The sequence below is a fragment of the Lepidochelys olivacea genome (genome assembly GCF_965140295.1).
Source record: "Lepidochelys olivacea isolate rLepOli2 genome assembly, chromosome: 1".
In the NCBI taxonomy this organism is placed as follows: Eukaryota; Metazoa; Chordata; order Testudines; family Cheloniidae; genus Lepidochelys; species Lepidochelys olivacea.
This window is the reverse complement of record NC_140411.1, coordinates 188405082-188428147: the sequence shown is the minus strand read 5'-3', so window position 1 is coordinate 188428147 and position 23066 is coordinate 188405082. Positions and strand designations below refer to the sequence as shown.

Here is a 23066-nt window from a genome sequence, read left to right as displayed (position 1 = left end):
ATTAATGGCATTCAAGAGAATAATAGCCAATAACTTGGGCATCAGAAGTATTTCAGGGTGTAAATGACATTAGATACTCATCTACTGTACGGTGATGTTTGATCGCACCACAGGGTTGAATTGATCACCGGATATGGGGTGGGGAAAGGATATTCTCCTGTTGCACCTTGGAAGTTTCTGTCTTCTCTTGGAGCATTGTGTACGATTTGACCATTAGGATCAGGTGGGAGTATCCCACAAATGATCTCTTGCAGTTGCTGGGGAGCTGATGGGCACTGCTGAGACTGAAGGAGGAGGAACCGGCATTGGTGACGCTGCAAGAAGAGGAAAGGGAGTGGTTCTCAACCTATTTACCACATCTGCACAATATATATACTCCCTATTTGGCCCTGAGGATGTCACATAGGCTGCATGTGTGCTGATTATGCTGTGGGTTGAGAACCACTGCACTATTGGATGGATTGCCTGGGGGTGGGCAGACTCGGGGAGGATTTCAGGACTAGGAGAGACAACTGGGGGATCGCAGAAGAAAAAAATGGAAATTAGTGGGACTGCAGGATTGCCATAGGCTATTGTGGGATTTCAGAGGCATGGCCAGGTGTTGGTGGGATTGCAGGCATTGATGAACCTCATTCTTTCCCATCTTTTATTTCTGTGTAAACTAACATGTGGCAAATACCATTGTGGTTTGTGTCCGAATGGCAGAAATATCCACTTTTGTTCACATTCATTGCCATGTCTGGTTAACTTGTCTCTGTTTTCTCCCCTGTTTTCATAACTCCCATCTTGTGTGACAAGAGCCAACCCAAATCCCAGCTGTTAATGTCTCCAGCCACACTGATGGGGGAAGAGAATTACTTTGTGAGAGCGCTAACCGTTCCCGTGTCTGCTTTCATTGGATGCTGAATGGACAGCTTGTGGGTCTGATTGAGATTGAGGATGATGGCAAGAAGATTATTTTGGAGAAAGGGCTGCCTGAAAAGCTTGTCTGTCAAATTCACCATGAAAACAACATCGGTGAGAGTTCCCTCATAGAACTGGAGTGTAAGGAAGGTAGGTGATATTAGCCACAGTTTATCTTCATTTTTCCCCTCTCAGGATGAGGGTGAGAGGAGTTGTCAGTGTCCGTATCTGCATGCAGAGACAAATGCGTCTTGACTTCCTTGCCTCCCTCTCTCCCCCCTGCAGCTCTGTATCCATGTCCTACAACAGCAGTTCTCAACCAGGGGTCCGAAGCCCCCTGGGGGTCTGTGAGCCCTTTCCGGGGGGCTACAGAGCCCCGTGGCTGAAATCCGGTTCCCTTGAGCCCCAGCACTGAAGCCGGGAGCAGTGCAAGGCTAAAGCTGGGAACCCCAGTGCTCCCCGCCACCGAAGCTGGGAGCCTCACTGGGACCCCCCCCGCCCACATACAGCCCCTAGCTACGACCTGCCTGCACCCTGAGCTACCCCTCTGCCCACACACAGCCACTAGCTATCCCATCCCTGCACCCTGAGCTACCACCCCCTGCTCACACACAGCCCCTAGCTACCCCCTCCCTGCACCCTGAGCTACCCACCCCTGCCCACACACAGCCCCTAGCTATCTCCTCCCTGCACCCTGAGCTACCACCTCCTGTCACACGCAGTCCCTAGCTACCCCCTTCCTACACCCTGAGCTACCCACCCCTGCCCATAAACAGCCCCTAGCTATCCTCTCCCTGCTCCCTGAGAGGTTTTCAAACTTTTTGAACTGAGTCCCCCCTTTGAGTTATATTTTTGGCTGCATCCCCCCACAGCCCAGACAGGCTGGGTGGCCTCCTGAGGTGAGTCAGGGGATGGAGGAGGCACTCCTGCCCTGGACCCTTCTGTGCAGAGTTGGCTCGAGCCCCACCAGCCCTTCCCCCCTCCCCCCCCGCATAGAAGTAAAATTATGCCTATGCCCAAGGGTGTCTGCCCCCCATCCCCGGCCTGGAGCCCCGCACTCTCCCCCTCACCCCCACCAGGCCCTGGTGTTTTAATAGCATGTTGAGGGGGGCCTCAGCAAGAAAAAGGTTAAGAACCCTGTCCTACAATGTATTTCCCAAGTTGATACGCACCTCCCATACTGACAAGTCAGAGATCTCCTACTCCACAATCAAAAAAAACCCCACGGGTTTCTTCCTATCCTGACATACTTTCCTCACTGAACCTTCCAGCATCTCCACAAATAAACCAGCACCCACTACCCGAATTCTTCAGCTCCTGGGCTCAGCTGCTGTATTGTGCTTTGCTTTATTACCCTCCATGTAGGTCCGCTGTCCAAAATTGTCAAGAAGATTAACCAGCTTATAAATATCGCCTCAGCTTCCCTCACAATTCGTGTTGAGCAAACAATTCACCACAAATAATTTATTTATTTAGGTCTAACCTTTTTCCCTGTTTGCAAATTGTCTGTGGACTCTGATTTCATTAATTTGTTTACTGTTCACAGCTGATGTCTCTTTCATGTGAACAAATTTCACCCAATGAATTGATCACAAACTGTTCAGCATGGGCTCGATCAAAAGCCTATTGATATCGTTGGAAACACCCTCATTGACATTAATGGGCTGTGGATCAGGCCTTGTGATAATTCATGCAGGGATCTGATAATCACCCTGCAGTATATGCTCTGTGGGGCCACCTCAGTGACAAAGTGTAATATCTGTTCCTTATTTCTAGTCCACAAACCCATCAAGGAATTTCATGATAGCTGTGTAAGCACTGCTGATGTGAAAAGTTGTATGAACACATATTGGCATGAGTATTAGCACACTTTTGGGAACTGGTGACACTTTTGCTTTCTGTGAACACATACTTACTTCGTTCTAATGTTCACAAACAGTGAGTAAAAGGGGTTTTGAATACCAATGTAGAGAATTCATGGGGTTTAATTCTTTTTAAATGACCAATTATTTTTGCTGTATTCTTTCCCCCTCTCCTTACCATTATAATGATGATGATAATTAGAAAAAGACTGATGATATTCTACTCACTAGTCAGAAAAAAATTATTTGCTCCAGGCAAATGGATGAATGCAGTTTTTGTAAGGTTGATAATGAATCTAAATACCCTGGGCATTAGACAACTTGATGGCAGATGAAATTTATCCTGGATAATTGTTACCATAAAACATATTAACCAGAATAATTTAAACTTCTCAGGAATACTGAGAAGGACTATGAACATGTGGGATCTAAAGAAAATGACTTGGTAGTTATAAGCAGCTTGATAAAGATGTCTGTCCAGCATGCAGAAGTTGTTTAAATAAGCAAGAAGATGCATAGGACATTTAAAAGGGTATTTATTATTAGGGCTGTCAAGTGATTAAAAAAGTTAATTGCAATTAATAGTGTGATTAATTGCACTGTTAAACAGTAATAAAATACCATTTATTTAAATATTTTTGAATGTTTTGAATGTTTTCTATATTTCCAAATATATTTATTTCAGTTACAACACAGAATACAAAGTGTATAGTGCTCACTTTATATTTATTTTTATTACAAATATTTGCACAGTAAAAAACAAAATAAATAGTATATTTCAATTCACCTAATACAAGTACTGTAGTGCAATCTCTTTATCATGAAAGTTGAACTTACAAATGTAGAATTATGTACAAAAAGTAACTGCATTCAAAAATAAAACAATGTAAAACTTTAGAGCCTACAAGTCCACTCAGTCCTACTTCAGCCAATCACTCAGACAAACAAGTTTGGTTACAATTTGCAGGAGATAATGCTGCCCACATCTTGTTTACAAGGTCACCTGAAAGTGAGAACAGGCGTTCACATGGCACTGTTGTAGCTGGCATCGCAAGATATTTATGTGCCAGATGCGCTAAAGATTCATATGTCCCTTCATGCTTCAACCACCATTCCAGAAGATACGCTGGTGACAGGTTCTGCTCAATGATGATCCAAAGCAGAGCGGACCGACGCATGTTCATTTTCATCATCTGAGTCAGATGCCACCAGCAGAAAGTTGATTTTCTTTTTTGGTGGTTTGGGTTCTGTAGTTTCCGCATCGGAGTGTTGCTCTTTTAAGACATCTGAAAGCATGCTCCACACCTCGTCCCTCTCAGATTTTGGAAGGCACTTCAGATTCTTAAAGCTTGGGTCGAGTGCTGTATCTATCCTTAGAAATTTCACATTGGTACCTTCTTTGCATTTTGTCAACTCTGTTGTGAAAGTGTTCTTAAAATGAACATGTGCTGGGTCATCATCTGGGACTGCTATAACATGAAATATATGGCAGAATATGGGTAAAACAGAACAGGAGACATACAATTCTCTGCCAAGGAGTACAGTCACAAATTTAATTACTGGATAATTTTTTTAACATGCATCATCAGCATGGAAGCATGTCCTGTGGAATGATGGCTGAAGCATGAAGGGACATATGAATGTTTAGCATATCTGGCATGTAAATACCTTGCAACGCTGGCTACAAAAGTGTCATGCGAATGCCTGTTCTCACTTTAATGTGACATTGTAAATAAGAAGCAGTCAGCAGTATCTCCCATAAATGTGAACACACCTGTTTGTCTTAGCAATTGGCTGAACAAGAAGTAGGACTGAGTGGACTTGTAGGTTCTAAAGTTTTACATTGTTTTGTTTTTGAGTGCAGTTATGTGACAAAATCTACATTTGTAAGTTACACTTTCATAATAAAGAGATTGCACTAGAGTACCTGTATGAGGTGAATTGAAAAATACTGTTTCTTTTGTTTATCATTTTTACAGTGCAAATATTTGTAATAAAAATAATAATATAAAGTGAGCACTGTACACTGTATTCTGTGTTGTAATAGAAATCAATATATTTGAAAATGTAGAAAAACATCCAAAATATTTAATAAATTTCAGTTGGTATTCTACTGTTTAACAATGCAATTAATCGTGATTAATTTTTTTAATTGCAGTTAATTTTTTTTTAGTTAATTGCGTGAGTTAACTGTGATTAATTGACAGCCCTAATTATTATTATTTCAGGTATTTTGCACAGTGTATTCAGTTTGGTCCCTGTGGAGAGAGACACTGTCGATAGATAAATTGACTAGATAGACAAGCTAGCTAAACAACCAACTGTAGTTAGCTAGACAAGGTGACTAACTAAACAGACTGACAGGTATACTTAGTTCAAGGTGTGGGAATAGTAGATGAAAAAGGAACCAAGTGATAATAAAATCAATGGTTCAAATCTATCCCTGGTGCAATTCCCTTGACTTCAGTGAATTTATACCGGGTTAAATTTGGCTTCATACATTTATCATATTTGGAAGAAGAGTGTTTTTCTTCTGAATGTCCTATGTTTGAACAAACCATTCTTACATAGGAGGATCTCTGTCTGTTTGTAAATCTGTTGCACCATCTGCCTGTCTTTCTGTCCATTTCTCTCTACCGCTCTGAAGTAAATTCAGTTCCTACCTAAATCTGCAAAGTTGACAAATCCCCAGTCAATGAGTGAGGTGCTGGATAATGTTCACCAACCTGTGTGTGACCTTCTGACAGGCCATCTGCAGTCTGTGCCCCATGCTGGTAGCTTCACATTAGCTCTGGCTGGGAAGGGGAATAAAGAGAGAATCTGTAACACAGTTAGGAACCACATAGTTCATCCTTTCTTCCTAATTCCCCCAGCCCACCCACATCTTCAATATTCTTCACTGACTTTAATTCAGCTGTTGGGCTTCTTCAGCTCAGGAGGACATGCTCTAGTTCCTCTGACTAACAAACTGTGTCCTTCATGCAGGAGACCTGCTGAAGCAACCTTTGTTCCTTTACACCCTGGCAGCATGTGGAGGGGGTGCAATTGTCCTGGCTGTTATAGCATCACTGATAACATTCTGCTGCCTGAAAAGCAAACAGCAGTTCATTCCGGTGCCTTCAGGTGAGCGGGGATTTCTCTGCTTCCTACTGGGTTGAGTACAGTCTGTCCTAGGACAGTCTAAACACAGCTCCATTTCCCAACTTGCTCGGTGCAGCTTCTCCGTAGGTCCTGACTAGAATTTGTGGCTAGTCTTGTCTTCCTTCCATTCCTGCCCTTGTCCCAGTAAAGCTGAGCTTTGTAAAAACCTGCTCGTTGCTGGGGAAAAGTCTCCTGCTGGTGAGTTCCTGAAGGAACATTTTTGTTTTCACCTCAGATTTGCTGGCAGGAGCTATTTGTGCTGAAAACATCAGTGGGGGCACATTAAAGAAGCCCTACTGCTCTGTTTAGGCTTGATCCTGAAGGGAGCTGAGCACCTGTTCCTCCCACTGAATCTCCTGTCTGGATCAGGCCCTCTGTGCTCTGAGTTCAGACATAGCCAGGCCACCTCAGGTGGCAATCCTGTCAGCTCTCCAAATTTGGAAAGTTTATAGTGTCAATACCCTGTATCAGTCTGCTCTGGGAATGGAGCCAGGGCCATGTGAAATGGAGACAAAGACGAGTGTAAAAAGCCAGGCTTCACACTGAATATATCCAGAGTTTATGGAGGGTGGGTCCTGGTTCCTGGTTCCTTGCAGTCTTTCATCTGCTTTTCTACAGAGGAGGAAAAGGAAGAAGGAATGATGATGTCAGTCATCTCCAATGAAGAAACAAAGAGCCCTCCAAATGGAGACCACCATGAGGCGCCATCTGCCCCAGATGACAGCCCTCCAAACCCTGGTTGGTACAGGGACTTGGTTTGTAGCTGCCTGAGAAATAACTCATTTAGGAAATTGGAGGAGGATAAAGTTGACGTATGTTATTGAGGGTTGAAAGAGTTGGCTGGACAGTCTGGAAACTGAACGAGAGAGGATATACTGCATGACCACTGGCAGTGCAAGCTTCCCAGCTCTGTCCTGTCAATACCTCATTAAGCCACATCAGTATGTGCATTTGTCAGCTCTTGGTGCATTGTGGCCTCGTGCCTTTAATACCCAATAAGTGCACCAATACCCCACTAATGCACCTCCTCTGTGGGGCAGAGGATGGGCTCATCCATTTTACCTTCTGGGTATTAAAAATATCTTTTTACAAATAGCTTTGCAATTTCACTGTAATGTTAGCTCCCCATGCTGCATATCCAGTATATTTGTAAGGTAGAGTCACTAACATTGACTCCAGTTCTAGAAATCATTCTTATTCAGCACAGTGCTTAAGAATGTGCTAAGCCAGAAGCACATGCTTAAATCCCATTGAAGTCAGAGGTACTTGAGTACATGCTGTGTTGCTTTCTTGAATCGGGGCCACAATTAGTAATACATTCATATTTAAATCTACCAAAGAAATTGGGAATGGAAAACATGGTATATGTGTAATGCAGCCAGGTTAATGTGGGGATAGAAACTGTTTTTTTAATCTTCTATTTGAGTGCTTGATGCATTAAACTCATTTTTTTGCATTTACTTTCCCTGATTTTTTAAATGAACATTAACAGCAGCATATCCGTTACTAACCTATATTAACCGAAGCTACCTTAACTGGAATACTTTTAAGTGAGCCTTCCTTATCTCCGGCATCTTTAACTGTGGCCTCAACTGTCCTTTACTGAGATGGCCTTAACTGAGTTATCCATAATCTACCATTAGTTCAATCATTCTTAGGCAAAACTGCATGCCCTCGGTTTTCAGCGGTTATTGACAAGGGTGCCACAAAAATAAATCAAGTGTGCTTGATAAACAGAGCACTGGATTGGGACTCAGGAAATACGGACTCTGTTCCTAGCTCTGCCCTTGACCTGTTGGGTGACCTTGAAACTGACCTCTTTGGGAAGGTGCTTTGCACTCTGCTGGTGGAAAGCATTATGTCAGAGGTCCGTATCATTGGTAATGCACATGTGCAATCATTCCAGATTTAATGAGCCAACCTTTTAAAACATTGACCCGATTTTCTTCCAATTTAAAATCCCCCCTCTTCATTATGGAGGTCTATAAAACAAGGTATGTTTAAATTTTCTGGCAGCGTACCAAGAGAAACTGAGGTATGCGTGTGCTGCATTTCAATAGGAGCCTGTGTAAGAAGGATGTTTTTAACTTGCTTCTCTGATTCAAAAATGTCTGAAAATCATTTTGCTCTAACTTCATAAATAAATTGCATTTGGGGTTTTTAGGCATGGAAAATCCCAGCACTAAAGAATCTGGTTGAGAAAGTTGAACAAGTGAAAAATGAAGGGTTAGAAAGGAAACTGAAACTCAGCCCTAACTAGGGTGACCAGATGTCCTAATTTTATAGGGACAGTCCAGATTTTGGGGGCTTTTTCTTATATAAGCACCTATTACCTCCCACCCTCGTCCCGGTTTTTCACACTTGCCTTCTGGTCACCCTAGCCCTACCTCTAGCTGCTTCTACCACAGGAGCCATAATAAAATAGTTTTATCTTGTATTGCATCTTACAAATGTACTGTATCCCTTAAAATGCTTGGCAGAGTTAAAAAATACAGTTACAGAGCAAGATACTGCAATAATAGTGGGGAGGAGTTAAATGTAGAGATATAGGCAAGGGAGAATTGATATGGTTTGTATCGGAGATTTGAAAATGCATGGAACGTTCATAAGGCAGAGAGAGATGACAAGAGCTTGTCTCAAAGCAATAGTTGCCAGATTGTATTGAAGGACAGAGAGGAATCCAGTTCTGGGTGAGAAGAAATTAACAGAGAGGGGACTAGGGAAAGATGAGCTCTGTGATGTTGTCTGTGGCAAATCCATAGAGGGATTTAAAAACAAGGGAGGTGGTTTTGAACCAGATCCTGAATTGAATGGGGAGTCAGTGGAGCAGTTTGCAGCATGTGCTGATGCAGTTGTGCTTCATTGTGCCTGTCGGAAGGTAAACAACAGCGTCTGAGTGTGCTGGAGACCAGAGAGCTGGGACTGGGGCAGGCCATAGAGAAGGGAGTTGCAATTGTCAAGGCAAAAGAAGATTAAGGCCAGGGTGAAGATTCCAGCAGAGGTGGAGCTAAGACAGTAGCAAATGTTTATAACCATTTCTCACTTGTTTTCCAGAAAGCACAGAGACCTGTCAAGGCCTTGAGGCAGAGCCCAAGATGGAGGCAGAGTCTGAGGTGACACCGGATCCAGAGGTGATTGTTGACATCAACAACGAGGAGTGTGTGTGCGACTCTTTCCCTGATCCTATTGATCCCTGACCAGACACGCTCACTGTACCATCCTGGGGTCTGGGGCGGCATACCCCTGTATTACATAGTCTCACTCCATGTAAGAACTTGCCTGCAAAATAACTGAATTAGAGGGGGAAAGTCCACATGCGCACAGATTACAGGCCTGCAAACCTTATTAAAAACCATGCTTGGGCGCTATCATTAGCAATGGGCAAACAGGTTCAAATATTAATAAGATTCCCCCAACTCCATGAACATTTGCCTATTTATAAGACTGCACCTGAGCTATGAAGCTGTTTAGCATGCTCTGAAATGAGCTGGGTAAGGTAACTCTCCCCCATCCCATTATTTTTCATGTCTTTGCCCCTCTGAGATTCCTGGCTAGGCACCAGGATGGACACAACATTTAATCTGAGACCAAAGCCAGGATTTGTCAGAAATTTCCTGGGAAAGCCTATACTCATGAGATTTCCAGCCACATTTTGCAGACCTGAGGTCAGGGGAAGGCTGAGATAAGCGTTCTTTGTGATGGGTGCTTATCTGAACCACTCCTCCAAACTCTTTGCATTTCACCCATAACTAGTTAGTATGTGATGCTGAGAGATGTGAACCAGCTGCGATGGCTGGACCTATTGGAAGAGGATGACTTTGGGTCTCTCAGTATGTTTGTTGCTCAGTAATGACCAACAGGTGGTTATGTGTTTTCCTTTCACTGATGCTGATTGCATAGGGAGATGAGTGATTTGCAGCTGGTGTGCCACTGGGCTGCTTGCCTTTATCATAAGGGTTTTCATGGTATCCACCTGTGATTCTGAAAAGGTGTCTAGTGTAAAGCTGGGATTGTTGAGTGGTGTAGTCCTTAAGGCACTACTACCTGAAATGTAATGGTCTGGCTACTGCAGGCTGATTAAGCTGGTCCTCGGTGTGTGCTTGGGCTTTATCTCCTCTGTGTTATCTGCACAGACAGCTGTAGTTTAGAGAATTCCTTAAGTGGGCTTGTCCTGGAGCCTACTCAATATTATACCCATCGACTTTGCTTAGAAGAGACTTGGGAGTGGAGTAGCAGGGTTCTGATGGAGACTTGTGAGCAGAGTTATATAGGGGAATCCAGGTAGCAGGGGACCCTGCAGGCCAGGAGAAAGGAGCACTGGCAAACCTGCAGGTGAGTCTATCCTGGGGAACTGCTGGTTTGGGCTGGGCTGGGCTGAGCTGAGCTGTGTTTGCTGTATGGGGGATGAGGGCTAGAGGAGGTTCAAGAAATCAAGCTTCCCTTGCTTTGAGAGAGCTGTGGAGGCAAGGGTCAGTTTAAAGTCAAAGCAGGTGATGCAGTTCAGGGCTGAGTTGCATTGGCAAAGCTGTGGTGGCCAAGAACATTGCATTTTCTCTTGTGAATGCTGTTATGTCCTCCATTTTGTCACCATTCACACACCCTTCCCCGCCCCCCAAAATCCTATGGAAACAGAACTGAGTGGTGGTTTGTACATGCTCTCTGATGCGGGCTGCAAGCACCTAAGTATGGAAACATTCCCTGTCTCCTGGCCTGGGAGCTGGAGAGACCGGCATACAATACCTGAAGGATCACTTTGCACATTTGGATGGCAAAGCTCTGTATTGGTGATGCCAGAGGGTAGTTTGTTCTGTTTTCTCTGATTTTAGGACTCCATTTATAAGATCTTGCAGGTCTAGTAGCAGGGAGGGGGAGGTTCTTAGATGTCCTGTGCCACAGGTGACTGTTCAACCTATCTCAGCTGCTAGGAAACACCCCATCTGTTAGGCACAGACTTTCCATGATGTGATGGGGCTGGCCCTTTGGCTTTTCTCAAGGCATTAGGCCATCCCCTCTCAGTTGGAATGTTGCTCAGAGCCCACTACATGAATGTGGCCATATGCGGGAGAGTTATATCCCATCCCTCCAGGGAACAGGTGGAAATGTGGGGATACCCATTGATGGTGCACTGTGGAGGAGCTGGAGAGGGGCGGGAGAGTTCAGTAGTGCCAAAGAAGTGCTGGGTGCAGTCAACATTGGGCTTTCCAACCTGTCTGCTGCACGTTGTAGCTGATAAAGCTAGAGGCAAACAGGGTAACATTAACCTTAGGATGGTGCTTCAACCCAGGGCTCAGTGATTCTCCTCTTCACAGGCACAGTTCTGAGATGTTTCCGCTACTGACCACATAGTCTCAGTTGAGGTCTGGAGCTGGATTGAGCTTCCCTGTATCCAGGAAATATAGGGGAATGAGGCTTCTGTTGTGAAACTGGTAACTTAAGGTGCAAGATCTCTGTAGGAGTCCTCTTCTCCCCCCCCACCCCTCCTTCCCTGAAGGCAGACACCTACCCACAGATTCTACCATGAGACAGTCTGGTGAGAATGTGCATGAGTAGGGTTCACCCCTTGAATGTGGTGCTGGTCATTGGTGCTGTCAGTTGTGGAGTCCTGTCCTGGCTTATGTGTTGGGACGTGGGAGAAGGTCCAGGGAAAGCTAAGATGGTAGCCAGCTTTGGATGCTCTGCAGGCAGACAGAACACTCCATTTCTCTTCGCTCCCTCCCTGCAGCTGTACAGCAATGGTTAAAGATTTTTATTACTGCGATATAAGGCCAAGAGGTGAATCTCTCAGCTTTTTGCTCTTCCTTTTTGTTTTTAATTGAACATGCTTATGCTCAGTTGCAGATTTGTTTTGATGATTCTGTTCCTAATAAAGAGACTAAACTTTCCACAAGAGGTTATAAAATAAAGTTCTGTTCTTTGGCAAATGCCTTGTGTTCTTGTCATTGGGGTTGCCAGCTGGCAGGGTTTTGACCGGCCTTGTGGATGTTTGTACTACCTTGCTGGTTAAAAGGTTGAATGTATAGTTTGTTTTCCACTGGGGCCAACATTCCCTGTAAGCTGTGTGCATGCATTGCAGTGTGGTGATCTGGTAATGACCGTGCATGTCACGAGTCTGGGAGCCTGGTCAGCACCCAGGTCTGGCTCTGTCGGGCCAGGCCCTACACCTGCTGAAACCACAATGGCTCCTCTTGGTGCCAAGGACCATAAACAGGACAGACTCAAGGTTTGCCCACTGGGGTGGGTGCAAATGATCCTGGGGGAGAGGGGGCAGTAAGAGGGCTCCCCCAGGGGCTCAGGTGTGGGAAATATCCAGTGCAGGGGTAGGCAAACGTTTTGGCTCGAGGGCCACATTGGGGAATAGAAATTGTATGGTGGGCCATGAATACTTACGAAATTGGGGTTGGGGTGCGGGGTCTGGGGTGGGGTTGGTGATAAGGGGTTTGTGGTGCTAGAGGGTGCTCCGGGCTGGAAGCGAGGGGTTTGGAGAGCAGGAGGGGGATCAGGGCTGGTTGGGGCATGGGCGCTTACCTCAAGTGGCTCCCGGAAGCAGTGATATGTCCCTTCTCTAGCTCCTATGCGGAGGTACGGCCAGGCAGCTCTGCATGCTGCCCCATCTGCAGGCACCTCCCCTGCAGCTCCCATTGGAGCAAGTAGGAGCCAGAGTGGGGCCATGGTGTGGCTTCTGGGATCCATGTGACCCAGCACCCCAGCCAGAGCAGGGCCAAGCCATGTGGTGCGGTTCATGGGCCAGCTGTGGCCCGTGGGCCATAGTTTGCCCACCCCTGGTCCAGTGGCTGGTTCTTCTGCATCTCAGAGGTGGTGATTCTACTTGTCACTGGAGGAACTGTCATTTCAAGGCTGACCATCCTTTGCTGGAGATGAGACAAGGAGATTCCAAATTTATACCATTGGGAACTGTCTGACCATGTTCAGGAAGGGTAGTGATAGTCTCATTTTTAAACAACCAAACAGCAAGTTAAAGGGAAGAGGAGGAAATGTGTGAATTTATGACTGACTGGAAGGGCAAGGAAGTCACAGGGCTTGAACTACCAGTAATAATAATCCTAATACTGAATAATATCACAGGTAATGCCAAACTATGGAAGATTGGATAATACCCACATCCACACACATTGTGAGGGCTCATTTACAGACATGCAGTTTTGCAAAATGACCACTAGGGAGCAGCAAATTAACACCAAAAACCCCAAAGTGCTGCATGGTTCTAGATAGAAACGTAGGTGAGCAAAAGTCTGCTCTTTGCTAGCACACCAAAGGTGGATTGAAAAAGAATGATCCACTATTAAATGGGTATATTAAAGCCAGGGGCCTGGCTGTGGGTGTTTCAGGGAGAGGAGCCTAGGCAAGTGGGTGGGCCCCTTTGGGATCAAACCTGGAGCTGGGATGTGGGAAGGACAAGCCGTAAAGCAAATCTCCAGCTGAGGTCAGCCACTGGCCTGTGATGAGAGGGGGCATATGCAGTGAGATCAGGCACGGGGTGGAGAACAGGAGGTGCATATTGCATGACTTTTGAGGGGCTTTTCAGCTAAAAGGGTGACTTGTGCAGTCTTTGCTGTGACAAAACCATCATTTTGGCCAGGCCAGCCAATGCATAAGCCAGGCTTAAACAGCACCTTAGCTCCATCCATGCTAAAGCATAGCTAAGAGATAAAACTCTGCTGCCCCTATGAGCTCTGGGCTGTAGAGCAGCTGGGAAGCGCTGCAGTCTGAGAACAGCAGCACGGCCCTGTCGGAAGAGGGTTTGAGGGGCAGCCTGTAATGGAGCCTCGGAGTGGGTGCCTGCTGCACCGTTTCTCTCGGTGCACACTCCAGGCAGAGTGGAATCTGGGGTGTTAACAGCTGATGCATCAGTTTCTTGCCCGCAGCTACGTAATGGGCAGGGTCAGGAGCCTGCTCGGCTGGGGTGATACAACACCCTGAAACGCTGCTATACTTCTCCAGAGGCATGAAGCATACCTCAGAAAATCTCTAAGCCCTGTGAGGTTTTTGAAAGCAAACTTTCTCAGAAATGCAATGACACTGCACACCAATAAAGGATTCTGATATTGCCAGCTAACAGAAGCAGTGAGGGTAAAATGTTCTGAAAGATGCATGACTTTACTCCTTTATGTTCCACCTCCTATGAAAGGCCAGCCAATTTCTGCTGTGCTTGTAACCTGGCCTTGTGACTGTCTCTGCTAAGCAGGGCCAGGTTTGATGAGTACTTGGAGGGGAGATTTTTAAGAAAAGCTTGGGGTAAGTTCAGGCTGTGGTGTGCAGGTGGCCCTCTCCATTCTGCATCAGAGCTGATGCAGCGCTCCAACATAGGGCTGGAGGCATTGTGCTGCTGGAGGCTCTGACTTTCATAAAACATAAAAACAAGGAACTGACTATTCATGACCCTCCCGCCTCTCCCTGTAGGACCCTCGGCCAGCTCCCTAGGGTGTTAGAGAGAGAATCCTGGCCATGTTCCAATATAGATAATTCCATCCTATTTCGCTAAATGCCCCTGTAGTACTGACTCCATAATCTGCTGTGTCGTGTTGCTTTGTGGTGCATTCCAGTTGCTGCTTTCCATTTCAGTGGTGGCCAAGGCAAATCCTATATGGAGACCAGAGTTTGTCAGGTGCCTTGAGCCCCTTCGGTATAAAAGTTGCTAGTGGAATTAATACTATCTATTTGTCTGAGCTGAGACCCAGAATAACTTGGCATTTTCTCCAGAGTTTCTGCCTCCCCTTATAAGAGCTGCCTGCACCTCTCAGTCATGCCCAGCTGTTGACAGGAAAGCAGTGTCCTCCTCTGGTTATTGGATAAATGAGCCGTGTTCTCCTCCTCATTCCAGTGCCGTGAGACATAATGAGAAATAGGAAAGGCTAGACAGCTCAGGTATGGACCCAGAATGGTTTCACTGAGCCCTGCATCTTGCCTTCTAGCTCCCATCCATCTGCTGCTGCATCCCTGATGATGGCTGACATTGCAGGAGAGATGTGCCAATTAAAAGTGCTGTTCCATGTCAGCAATGGGGAAAAGATAATCACCCTGCACGTGGCCATACTACCGGTGCAGTTCTCTGTCCTAGCATCTCACGCTCTGGGCTTGCAAGGACATGAAGGCTGGCTCTAGCCATTATTGCTCTATGCTGCCAGGTGCAAGATTCCAGTTCCATTTTCTGCCCCAGTCTCTCACATCAGGTGGAAGGAGCACTGAGGCTAACAGGCTGTATTTACAAGCTATGGGACAGATCCAATAGGCTTAGAGCTGGCAGATGGAAGCAGAAGAAGTCAGGGAGATCTGGATGTGGGCAGGCGAAACTGACTTGTAAAGCTAAGGCCAAATTTATAGCAGCAAATAGGGCTCTTAAACCACCAGGCCATTGATCAGTTCCGATTATTACCCCTCTGCCCTAAAAGTAGATGGAGGAGAGAGTCTCTAACATGAGCACTAGCGACAGAATGTGCAGTTGCTGCTCCTTCCAGCTACTGTCAATCAGTACAATCAATCAGCTATGAGAAACGCTCTGGGACCTGCTCTAGTAATCGTTGTGGGGGGAGTGCCATGGTCTGTGTTAGACAAGGGGGCAGATGAGATGATCACAATGGTCCCTTCCGGCCTGGGAATCTGTGAGAAGGTGCTGGGTCTGCAGTGAACTGCTGTGATGTGCCTGGCAGAAGTGGGGAGCATTCAGGCCCCTACACAGTGCTGCCCCTTTCCAGGCCCCCAGATCAGGCCAGGTGTGGCACAACATGCCTGGCTGTTCCCTGTCTGATGGCAGGGCTGCGAAGGCTGGGCCGCTGGTTAATGATCTGCACCGGTGTGTGGGATGTCTGCTTCCGTTCCCAATTCTGTCACTTGTGTGCATCTCCCTCCCACTCTGTGTCTCCATTGACTCTGAATCACTTGAAAGACTAACAGCGCTGCATCCTGAGTGTGCTGGCCTGACTGCTCTCAAAACCACAGCTCTCATCTCCTACCCACTCTTGAACCTCACCCTCCTCTGCTGCTGCCCCCGGCCCCTACATTCAGCTTATCCTCGTTATCTAGAGACAGTCAATTCCCCTCATCTCTCCAACTGCCTCACATGGCAAGAGTCCTCCTCAGGCTGCTGAACGCTCTTCTTCACTCAGCTGGGCATGGCTCCCCTCACCCTGCTTGTCAGCCTCACTCTCGGTGCTGTGTTTGACATGATTGCGCACTGCATCCTTCCTGACTGCTCTGCCAGTGTCACTTGCTCCGTCCCGCTCTGGCTTCACACCTTTCCTTTTCAAGCTGCTTGTTCTTCCTCTGAGGTGGTGGCTGTGTGCTGCACCTTAGACCATAAGGGGCATCTAAGGGGTGCCCCATCACTCAGTTCTTGGCCCCCTGCCTTTCTAGATCTATTCCCCGCTCTCCTCTTTTGATCGCAATATGACCTCAGCGCTTGCTTTTACAGTGATAACAGCCTGCTCTGTCTACTCTGTTACTGACCAGTCCCTCCGCCTGCCTCACGCACCTCACACTACCTTTCTTTCGTCGAATACTCTGTTTGGTGCCTGAAGTAGAGGATAAGGTTTTCAAAAGAACCTGGGGCAGTGAAGTACCCAGCTCCCATTGAAAGTCAATGGCAATTGAACGCCTAACTCACAGTGGTGTTATTGAAAGTCCCCCCCCCCCACCATAATCTCTTCTGGTCAGGGACTGGCTCTGTGTGTGTGTGTGTGTGTACAGGGCTTAGCGCAATGGAACCCTCAGACATAACAGGGGACCCTGGACACTATTGTACCACAATGCCAAAATAATAATAATTATCCTACCTCATAGCAATTGTTGCATCTACCAGAGCAAGTACACAGGCTGGTATCAGAAAATGTTGGGTTAATGTAGTGTGGGAACCCTGGTCCCAGCAATAGCACCTGCTGCAGGCTCAAGTTCCTGGGGCGCTACTAGGGCCAGCAGGGTTGATGCAGCAGCACCGAACGTGGTCCTGAGTGGGAAGCCGCCAGTGGGAGAGTAGCTCAAGGCGGGGGATGGGGCTCACATCCCGTGGGAAGGGGCGGCAGTTGAGGGGGCAAAGCTTGTCAGAGAAGGAGGGAGGAGAAGGATCTGGATGCTGAAGTAGAGGATGAACCAGAGCCAGAGAGATGATTAAGATAAAAGAAGACCAGGAGAAGTAAAGTAGGGGACTGGGCAGTGAGAAGAAGGACAATAGGAAAGGTTTCAGGTCAGGAAAAGCAGAGATAACTGGTGGGAAAAGGGAACTGATCAAAAAGCTGCATTGAATGGTTACGGTGTTCCCTGAGATCGTAAGGGCCGTGGAGAGAGTGAGTAACAAAAGTAGACCCGAGAGCCCAGTTCTTTATGGCTTCTGGTAACAGCTGCAGAGAGACACCAGCTTTGTCAGTTCTGCGAATGCTACATTATACACACCTCTGGCTGACTGTGTCTGACGCCTGAGGTCTCTAGCTGCGAGGTGGATTCATGAGAGATCAGAGAAACCCATCTGTAGCCACCTTCCCCAGGAGTCTCGATAAAGATGCCAGCTGCAGCAGCACACTGTGGCTGCCGGAAGACGGCGCTTTTTCTAGCCTTGTGCTGGTTTCCTGTCTGGGTTGCTGCTGGCCCAAACGTTGTTTATTGTATTTGTGAGGTGCTTTCTCTGTAACAGCTAGGTGAGGGATAGAGGTGCTGGCAGGAAGCAGGGGACAGTGAACCAGTTTGGAAAGAATCAGAATTGCCCTGAACTATAGCCCAGAGTTGAAACAGAATCCTGATCTTCTTCCCAGGGTTGGTTAAATAACCGTGCTACCCGCCCCCTGCCCGCCCGCCCTTCCCCCTTTCTGGGCCAGATCCCCAGCTGGTGTAAATCAGTGTAGTGCCACTTAAGTCAGTGGCGCTAGTCTGATTTAAACCAGCTGAGAATTTGGCCCTTTGACTCCAGATCCCTCCTCCCGTCTCTCCTCCAGGTTAGAACACTCTCCTGCCCAAGGGAGTCAGTGCTGGTGGGGGCTGAGAGAGACTCTGCTCCCTGGAAACCTTTGAAGGGAACTATATGAAACATTTTACATATAAATTTTAAAGGAATCAGAGGGCCTCAGGAGGATAAACACAATTTGTGAGGGTGTATCACAGCCTCCAGATGCATTCCGGTTTAGTAATCCAAATCCCTCCCACCTTCTAACGGACACCCACTTTCTAAGAACACCTAGCACACCCCTCAGATAACTCCCAGAATCTCCCTCCTGTAACACCCAGAACTTCTCCTAGCAAGAGACCGAACTCTCACTCCAATGCAGAGGTGACGCGTGGGTGGTGCACACAGGGTCACGGGGCCCCCCCATTAGATTCCTGCCATTCCTTTAGCAACAGCAGACTCTGCCCCACAGGGCAGAGGGGGATGGCAAGGCCTCAGGCTGCCTCTTGCCAGGATGCCCAGCAGCAAGGAGGCAAAGGTTCTCTTTGGCGACGGCACTCGCCTTGTGTCTGTGCAGCGTCGGGGTTGGGGGGAGGAAGCAACAGGGTGGCTGGCTGTGGCCTGAGCCCCTCTTCTCTCCCCCCCGCCGGGCCTGAATCCTGCTCCATTGGGCTGTTTCTCCTTCCTTGCTGGTGAAGGCCCAGTGCTTCCCACTGCCTACTTGGCAGATCGCGAACGCCCCCGTCTGTTGCCAGGGCAGAGGCCGCTCTCCACTTCAAAAGCAGGGGCTCTGCCCAGGGGAAACCGCTCCCCTTACGCTGCAGCAGGGGTGGCCCTGCCTTCCATTTAGCAACAGCTTCTACCTTCAGAGGTTTTCAAACTATGGGGTGCACCCCCCCTAGGGAAGGTGCAGAGGAACATTTGGGGGGGTGAGTGGCAATGTCGCAGGGCTCAGGGAGCCTCCACCCCCTGACTCAACCCAGTTGGCCACCCAGCCTGTCTGATGGGGTGCGGGGTGCAGCCAAACCAAAAAGGTGCCCTTTTGAGTTAGTTTTTAGTTGTGCCCCCCCCCCCCCCCCGCTCAACCCAGACAGACTGGGTAGCCCACCGAGGTGAGTCAGAGGGTGGAGGTGGTGCTCCCTCCCCAAGCCCCACTCCATGGGGCTGGCCCGAGCCGCCTGGCATCACTGGCCCAGGCCACCTGGCGTCACCACTCAACCCTCCCAAATGTTACTCTGTGCCCCCTCAAAGAGTGCACCCCACAGTTTGAAACCCTCTGTGAGGTGGTTTGGGATGGTCATGTTCCCCCCCCACCCAGAACCTTTCAGTCGTGCTCCCCCCATCAACAGTTACACGTCCTCTCTGCTCCAACAACATCTGACCCTTCCAACCTGGTAACTTCTAGAGCCCTCCCCCTCAGTGACTCCCAATCTCCCTTCCTGTAACACCTGGCACCGAGCCCAGTCTTTGCAAGCTGTCTCAGGGTTTCTAAATACTGATAACTGCCCTTATATTAAATATACTGCAGTAATAACCCCAAATACAGCAGTCTCGCTATAGTAAAGTGCTGTATTTGGGGCCATCCCTGCAGCATGCGACAGTATTGTTTTATAAGGGAGGTACCGCAAGGCCCTTCCCCGACTTACCCTCTGCCAGGAAGCTGAAAGTTAGAAGCCCACATAGCTTTGTTTCCATTGTGTCAGGGAAGGCTTGTTTTTGCAGGTGCCTGTTCCAATGACATATGCAGTTTCCAGTTCTTGTCAGTAACAGAACTTCTAGTTAACTAGTACCGCAATCCTGTCCTATCTCATGGGGCATGTGGGTGGTGTTAGCAGGGCCCCACACAATACAGCCTGGGCTCCCATAGGGAAGAGATTCACTAAGTATGCCTCTACGCCAGGGGTAGGTGCTCATTTGCTTGTTCAATGCCATGTACAGCTGCATTCTTGTTAACCGGAGAAAGCTAAAATTAATCAGTTTTTTACCCAGACTATTTCACGTCATGTGACTATTTCCTGCCACGAGTTCCCACCAAACATCAAAAAGAGTGCCAACGGAGTGATAAAGAAGGGGACAAAGACGGAGGCCAAACAACAACTTAAGCAAAACAAAATGAGGAAACCTCTTTGGTGACTAGATGATTTTTAACTATCATGTTGCCACATTTCTTATTAGTAAGCTTACATGGGTGGCATAACCTTGGCTCCTACTGATGGTAGCCAATTTCTTTCTCACTCAACGAATTGTAGCTATAATAGCAACCACGCTGACCATTTGTACAATGAATATTACTGCAACTGGATGTATTAATATGCACCACACTTCCTTATAACTGGTAGGACTAAAGAATAAACTTTCCCACCAATGTGCAAAAGATGGTTCATGCTGTACTCTCTTTAAGATCTTTTCTATTTTTTTGCGAGGAGTGGTGAACAGTTAGCATCACTCTTTGCTCTGGTGTTCTAACTCCTTTAAGTGCTTCTTTAGGTCTGGGTGTCTCACCAATGGCTTTAACACAGATATAGTAACTCCTAAATTTACTGGCTCTACTTGTTGGTATAATACATAATGTGAATGAATATTCTGCATGGTTGCATTATGTAGTAAGAAGTCAATATCACATCCTTGTACAGTATATACAGAACATGAACATAAGTTGCTGTGGGGATTGTGATCTATTTTGTAAAAGAAATTTACAAAAAATTCAGTACACCATTTATGGATTCATAAACAATTAGCATTAATTAAAACAATTTTTGAGCCATTGTTATCATTGGCCTGTAGACAATAATGGCATTTACCTTGGCTGGAGTCTAAACAAACATGGGACCCTTCAATAACTCCGGATGTACAGGAGTAACCAGTGCCTTTTTCCCATGCGCACGAATCTAAGTTGACACTGTTATATCCTTTGTCACCTTTGTGAATCCATTTAGGGATGTCGATGGGGCTTATCACGGAACCATTGACGTTGAGGCCCAGAGCAATTTGAGCAATTCCTCACACGCATTTATAATGGTAAGTATATAGGTGTTAATTATTTGATCTATAGGATTCTGAGAAATTAACTACTTTCCAATATGCTTGGTGGGAGCTCTCAAAATTATTTGTGGCATTTTCCAAAAGTATCTTTTAATTCCATAGGAATAACATGACTAAAACCATCTCTAAGCGTGTTACTGGCTATGTTTAACAGCAAAGTTTGTGCCTGAATACATGCAAGAGACCATGAAAGATTTGTCTGCAGAGTGTCTATGGAATCCATGATTTTAAGAAGGTCCTGCTCTTGCATGGTTTCCCAAATTGGTAGGATTCTAGCAATGTCCTACTCTGGAGTGCTCATTTGATTTAACGAGGAGGTTAATGGATGACTTAAGGAGGCTATATCGTGTCCCATGGCATCAATTTTATTGGCCCAGATGTTTGCATCAATGGTGTATATAACACCAAGACCTGTACCTACTCCTCCTAATACAGTGGCCAATACATTCTTTTTAATTCTAGATGGCTCCTTGGGTAACACACTTTGCATCTAGGCGTTCCATCCTTTTATTAAGGGTTGAGTATAAAGTGCACATTTTCCTTCAGTGTCAGTGAGAGTTACTTGCAAAGGCATGGTAATTCTTTTTAAAGAGTAGACAGGATTGATTGGGAGCAATCTTTTACTATTCTCCTTCATTACCACCGGTCCTACATTACTAACATATGGTCTTGGTACTACCATTACTCAGACCTTTTCTTGGGCTCCGTTTACTCCATTTACTGGCCATACACTGGCATCATTTACATTCACCTCCACCTTAATAATGCTGTAGCAGCTGGTTACAAATGTTACATTTTTTTTCTTGCTTACAGAAACTATTTGCGTTGACAAAGGAATTACAATGGGCTTTTGTACTGTTGTAACAACTCAGACTTGCATTATATGAGTTGGAAGGAGTATGCGTTCTTATGCTCAAGGTACTTTCATGGAATTGCTAATTCATGTTAACTTCTACTTGAACTGTTGACACCTTTACATGAGAGGGAATATTAGACTTTATACATGCACACTGTAATGAGCTTTTTATCCTTTGTACATTAGAATACTCTTCCAGAAGTTTGTCCTTAAATTCCCATTTGCAACTATGGTTGTACTTTTTTACAAAAGTAGACTGCTTTGACTTTGTATCCAAGGCTGTTAATTGGGAACTGTTAGTTTCCACCATTGCCATCATAGAACTATTGCCTTTTTCCTCTTGCGAAAGGAGGAAACAATAAGGTGCCTTTTCATAAGCATAAACAATTATGGGAACCATGACTGCTAGATGTGGTGGGTCCAAACTCATACGAAATAGGAGAGGTTTCTACTACCACTGTGGTTTCCCTTTGTATAACAAAAACAATACCCTTTTTCCTTAATTAATAACGTATTATGTATGTTTACAAGCAGGAGCAAACAAAGTATTAAATATATGGCACGACTGAAGTGTTGTGGTTCCTAGGAAGTAGACCAAAGAAAACATGTGGTTATGTTTTCATATAGCTACCTTAGGTCACAAACCTCTTCCATGTTTTCAGTTGGCTGGAGTGGAACTATATGAGGCTCCTTCACTTTTTTGCCCTTAAGTTCCACCTGATAGACTGTTGGACTGGCTTTGTTAGTTATAGTAACAGGACCCGCACACTGGGGACTTAGTACATACCCTTTGTCAGAATAAAACCTATATGGGTATCTATCCCCTATATTCCATTCTATTGGTTTAAGGGTGTCCCCTAGTCTTTTATCCATGAATCTGGCATTGGACTTCAGTTGTACAGCCACTTGCTTCTGAATGTCATAATATTGTTCAGTAACTTTTCCATAAACTGGTCCATGAGGACTCTCGGTTGGTAGCTATCTGGAGGGACTCCACCTAGCCATCACTGTTTGGGGATATGCATCATGTGATTCGTCAACACCTCGTGAGCTGTAAAACCATGAGTGGCTATGGTCGAACTTAACGCCATTAACACCAACGGTAATTTTTGGTCTCAATTCTTCCCTGAATTGGTTACAATTTTCCACAGAGCTGTTTTTATGGCATGGTTGTTTCTTCAACTAAACCAGAGCTCTAGGGATGACCCACAATGTGGAACTTTTGATGACTATTTAGGGCCTGGCAGAGAGGCGTCATGGTCTCGCCCACAAAATATGGACCTTGGTCTAAGACAATAGTTTCGGATAGGCCAAATCTTGTGAAGGTCTGCTCCAATAGGGTCTTTATGGTGGTTATCACAGTGTTATTGCGTGTGGG

General features: G+C 46.3%; 1 protein-coding gene across 1 annotated transcript; it reads left to right on the top strand.

The window, feature by feature from the left end:
• Positions 1 to 899: 899 nt before the first annotated feature.
• Positions 900 to 11729, top strand: LOC311519604 (uncharacterized protein; the record flags this gene model as incomplete). Its single annotated transcript, XM_084626264.1, has 4 exons — positions 900 to 1053; positions 5751 to 5888; positions 6525 to 6644; positions 8961 to 11729. 4 exons carry the CDS (start codon positions 900 to 902, stop codon positions 9101 to 9103), a joined length of 555 nt encoding a protein of 184 aa, XP_084482390.1. The 3' UTR covers positions 9104 to 11729.
• Between the last annotated feature and the right edge of the window lie 11337 nt (positions 11730 to 23066).